The sequence below is a fragment of the Lolium rigidum genome, chromosome 4 (assembly GCF_022539505.1).
Source record: "Lolium rigidum isolate FL_2022 chromosome 4, APGP_CSIRO_Lrig_0.1, whole genome shotgun sequence".
NCBI lineage: Eukaryota > Viridiplantae > Streptophyta > Magnoliopsida > Poales > Poaceae > Lolium > Lolium rigidum.
Window position 1 is genome coordinate 194,924,294 of NC_061511.1, and position 5,297 is coordinate 194,929,590.

The following is a 5,297-nucleotide window of genomic DNA, read 5'->3' on the forward strand; positions in this document are numbered from 1 at the left end:
AGCAGATGTTGCAGCAGATGCAACAACAGCAGCAGATGTTCCAGCAGATGTTCATGAACCATGCCGTGCTGACTTTCCCACCGGGGAGTAATGCTCCTAGCACGTCATATCCTCCTATGTTCCCCCATTTTGTAAGTGGTTAACTTAATATCTCCGTCTCAATCTTGTTTGTTGTCTAACCGAACTTTGGATATTGCAGATCCCCGCGCCTGATCCGGCTGTGATGGCGCTCCTCCGACGAAGCGCCAAGTCGAGCCCGCCGACACCTGGCTTGACCGTCAACAATACGGGCATCATCCGGAGCTCTGCAGCAGTTTCTAGGTGAGTTCTCCTACACTTCTAATTCTTCCATACCATGTCACTTGTGAATTTTAGCCATTCAACCATGTCAATTTTAGCCATTATGTTCAATTTTAGCTATTCCATGTTAAATTTAGCCATTCCATGTCATTCTTAGCCATTATGTTGAATTTTAGCCATTTCATGTCAATTGTAGCGATTATGTTCAATTTTAGCCATTCCATGTCAATTCTAGTTCTTCCATGTCAATTCTAGTTCTTACATGTCAATTCTAGTTCTTACATGTCAACTTTAGCCATTCCATGTCAATTCGAGTTCTTCCATGTCAATTCTAGTTCTTACATGTCAATTTTAGCCATTCCATGTCAATTCTAGTTCTTCCATGTCAATTCTAGTTCTTACATGTCAATTTTAGCCATTCCATGCCACTTATGCATCTATAAACTTGTAGGAGGACAAGGAGGTGGAGAAGGACAAGGAAGTGGAGAAGGACAAGGAAGTGGCGAAGGACAAGGAAGTGGCGAAGGTTGACGTTGCTTGTATGAACTTTGTTGTGTGACTTGGAACATTCTATGTATGAATTTGTTGTTGGACTTTGTTGTTGGACTATTGTATGGAACATTCTATGTATGGACTTTGTTGGACTATTAGTGGTTGAACTTTGTTGTTGATGATGTGCAAATGTCTATATATTGTGCTATATATGTACCTGGAAATATATATCTATTTTGTGAATTATATGTGCAGGGATTAAATGGAAACAACAAAAAGCTGGAATTTTTTCAGCACCTTTGCCGTGCACATGCACACGGCAAAGACAAATCCGCACGGCAAAGGCTGTCTTTGCCGTGCACATACACACGGCAAAGGGTGCCCAGCTGTGCACTGCGCTGCCACCTGGTGTTGCTGTAGGGTCCTTTGCCGTGCGGGGCGGAGTGGAAACGCACGGCAAAGCCAAGTGTTTGTCGTGCGGCTTGGTGGGGAGGCGCACGGTAAAGTCGGCCGCACGGCAAAGCCTCCCAGCGCACGGAGGGCGCAGCGCACGGCAAAGCTAGGTCGCACGACAAAGCCTTTGCCGTGCGATTTTCGCTTGCCGGCCGGATCGTTGCCGTGTATTCTTTGTCGTGCAAGGCCGCACGGCAAAGCCTTTGCCGATCGGATTTGGGCCTTTGCGGTGTGATTTTGGGGCACGGCAAAGAACAGTTCTCCCGTAGTGGCCTGCCCTCATTCTCATTGCCGCTGGAGTGGACAATGAAGATGGGAAACATGATGGAAACAGAAACATTTGAATGTCTCGGAAATATCAGGCAGCTGGAAATTTTAAAGATGGCCGCATCAGAGATGCAGAAGCCGTGATAAGCTCCTCAATTTTTTTGTAATAAAAAGGCTTGGGGGTGAACGAAACTGTCACAAAAAATATAAGGCGTCCTGTCACAGAAATATACACACATTTCGTGCTCATGTTCATCACCAGCTGCAATAAAAATATAGAAACACGCCCATCACAAAATTATATCTGCCACCTATCACAGAGAAGAAAGTAAACCCTCCTATTGGTACAAACTACTACAAAGCAGTGCCATCAAAATGGGAAAAAATCGCTGACGTCATCGAACGAGGCCTCGTTGAAGATATCCCAGTCCCATGGAAGGGAGGAAGGGGAAGCGTCGCCGGACGAGAACGGATCCGCCGCCGGCTGCAGATCTGGTGACGCCGCCTCAACTTTGGCCACCTTGGCTGGGAGCTCCTCCTCCTCCCCATTTTCTCTCTCCATCAAGCACCCGTCCCGCGAAGACGAGCGTGAGGTCTCGCTCTGACCACCGCAGTAATCGTCCGAGGAGGAGGAGGAGCCGAAGTTGATGACGAACGGAAGCGTCTCCCCGTGGTCATTGACCTCCTCGGAGGCGGCGGCGGCGGCGACGTCGGCGCAGCAGGTGTGGTGGCCGAAGTAGGTGATGACGAAGAGCGAGGGGTCGTCCTCCGCCATCTGGACCTGCCGGGTGGCCGGGCAGCCGCTGTCGTCCTTGTAGGTGCACCTGAAGTAGAGCCTCGGGTGCTTGCTGTTGAGGATCTCCTTCTGCCCGTACTTCCTCCATATGAAGCCGTCCTCCGCCGTCCTCTTCTTCTCGACTCTCTTCGCCGCCGCCGCCGCCTCTCCGCCGCTCGCGCGCGCCCTCTTGTCCCGCCTCGTCTGCGCGGCTGCGCCCGACTTGCGCTTCCTGCCGCTGTCACCGCCGTCGGCCACGCCGCCGTGGTGGAGCGCGGCGAGCGCGCGGTCGCAGCAGCGGAGGATCTCGGCGGCGAGCTCCCGGATCCCGGCGTGCTCCGTGGGGGGCGCGTCCTGCAGCAGGGCCTCGAGGACGGCGGCGGACTGCCGGCCCTGCACCATCAGCTCGGACACCAAGGACGCAGCTGGGGTGACGAGTGCTGCCATGTCCTCTCCTCCTCCTCTAGCTAGCTAGGACTGAGCTTGCCTTGTTTTCTTTTTTTGTTGTCTCTAGCTAGCTACTCTTCTCGATCTAAGAATTTTGCTCGTGAGGTTTCGGTGGGAAAGGTGGCGCCATTTATACTCGCGGCCGAGCTTAGATACATCTTAATCTGCAGAGTTTGCCAGCTAGTAGTAGCGACGACCGAAGAGCTAGCACATGCCAAGGTGAGCTCGATTGATCGAGAGTGAGGCTATTGACCCACACGCCGTTCCGAATACGGACGCGCTGGGCCAACGCGCGCTTCGATCATCTACCGCGTCTAATGGCGCGTAAATTAACCAGAGTCGTTTCAGGGCCGTTCACACTTGCACGTTGCAACAGCCATAATAATGCATTGATACGAATTGCACCAGAGAACCATTATTTTTTTAGTGCGCGGAACGTGGCAACTTTCAGCTAATGTTAATTTTTTCTTATCCAATTTGCCATCATTGATTTTGATCTGTTGCCTAGGGTTCATGGTTCATCGCACCGTGGCAACAACTTATGTTTTGGGTTATTTTGAGATGCACAGTTTTAGAGGACCCCATGTTGATCTCCTAGGGTGACATGGATGGAGAATCAACCCTAGGTGCGCGCCACTACCTCCCCTTCACACCCCCTCCCAACCCCATGCCCTCGTTGATGTCAAAGGAGGTCGCAGCAAGTCCAAAGAGCCGTGGAACGACAATGGGGACATCGCCTCCTGACGGTGGGCTGCACATGCGCGTTAGTTGCTTGGGGCCGACGCGCATGCAACAAGGGCACGAAGGCCATGGATGTATCTGATCTAGCAAGCAGAAGTACATCGACAATGGGTTGGACATGACGACGGCTTGATCTGGTAGTGAGAGGTTCTGACAGTGGAAGGGTTTGTAGTGTGTAATATGTAGTGTGAAGACATACAGAACGAGTCAGGACGACAAGTTGGTGGGCCTCTAGAAAAGGCTAACCCGTCTTTATATGCTCTGAGGACCAGGTGCGCAGTGGCGGATGAAAAACCTAGCTTCGACCTTTTCGGAGCTGACAACAAGATGTCGTAGTTGTGCAACCCCATGTTTTCCTCCATCATCATAGTCGAGGGCACCTCCTTACCAAGTTGTAGTCGTTTGGTGAGGACGACCGTGTGTGTCGTGTGTGTGTCCCTCCTCCTGGAGGTTCTACCCCCGATGTCTTCTTCCCGTTCAATGAAATGAAGCGCAAAATCTCGTGCGTTTTCTCGAAAATAATAATCGTGGTCCTCGAGGTGGAAATCGATCTAAGATCTGGGTGTGCCAACTCGGCCGACTTGTATCTGTCTAGTGGTTACGTCTTTAGGAATCGGGAGCTCATCGTTGGTCAAGGTGTTTTCCACCGTCCCAGTTGTGTTTGGAGAGGTCCAAGTCTGCCTAGCTCCCCTGAGCAAAACGTTCACTCCTGTCTTGGGCAAGAGCGGTTCTAATGGAGGTTTGCCTTGCCGTTACGACATTCCGGTCTCTAGAACCACGATTTTCGATGTATTGTTGAGACATATTCTATTACAGTAGCTTAGATGAGGTGGCGAGCGTTGGCAACATTGGATATCTTGGATGAGATTGGTATAAACACGATGTAACCAGGTTCAGCCTCTCGCGGTGGAGGTAAAAACCTACTCATGTATTGATTGTAATGATGATGTGTTTACAAGTCCTTAGAGGCGGAGATGGAGGCTAATAGTAGACGAATGTGATATAGGGTTCGCTTCCTCTAGCCAAACCTTATATAAGCGACTCGCCCATAAGCTAAGTCGACTACCATTGTTGGTTCATTGGTTTGTCCTTGAAGTTGATCTTCTATGGGTCGTCTGGGTCTTCAAATCGATCTGGATCCTTGCGAGCGAGCCCATCGGGGACGCGATTGGATCATGCTACCTGGTCCTACCCGGTTGGATATTCCCTCGTCAACAATAGCTAATGGGTTTGCTCCTAGTGAGGGTTTTGTGTGGTTTTCTTGAAAAGGACTTCTGTCTACTACAACAAACTCTACTACGACAAGCTTTGCCTGACTTCGGCGGTGGAGGGGCGAGGACAGCGGTGCGCCTTCGGCTCGTGCTAGTGTCTATAGTCGTAGCTAGGTGGTCCGAGTACCAATTTGTAATTTCTTTTACTTTTTGGGCTATTTGTACTACTGTTGATGATTATTAATGGATCGGTGGATTTCTCGCAAAAAAAAATTTACGAACTTCAGAAGAGACAAGAGGAGCTACACATCTATGGCACCAACCCATCTCATCAGATGGTATGTTTCTTTCAGAATACAACTCATGCTGCCCATTTCATGCAACTGAAGGAACCATTAGTTAAACGAATTTATTATGTACAAGATTTAGTTAAGCTAATGAACTTGCCCATTCGAGATAGGAGTTGACATATCCTCATTAAGCTAAACACAATGGGCAACTTGGCATTAACAAAATCGATGCTAATTCTCCTTTTCCCCCGGGTAGGCGGGTACACTATTCTTTTTCTTCAACTTGAGAGTTCTGATAACTTTTTTGTTACTATTTTTAGA

At 49.6% G+C, this 5,297-nt stretch overlaps 1 protein-coding gene across 1 annotated transcript; it reads right to left on the bottom strand.

Annotated features, from left to right (window-relative positions):
• Positions 1–1,882: 1,882 nt before the first annotated feature.
• LOC124647994 (transcription factor WRKY45-2-like) lies at positions 1,883–2,800 on the bottom strand. Its single transcript, XM_047187828.1, has one exon. The coding sequence runs from the start codon at positions 2,732–2,734 to the stop codon at positions 1,883–1,885; it is 852 nt and encodes a 283-aa protein (XP_047043784.1). The 5' UTR covers positions 2,735–2,800.
• Between the last annotated feature and the right edge of the window lie 2,497 nt (positions 2,801–5,297).

Bases quoted from the DNA above. Each gene is read 5' to 3' on its own strand.
- LOC124647994 (XM_047187828.1), bottom strand. From the start codon at position 2,734: ATGGCAGCACTCGTCACCCCAGCTGCGTCCTTGGTGTCCGAGCTGATG.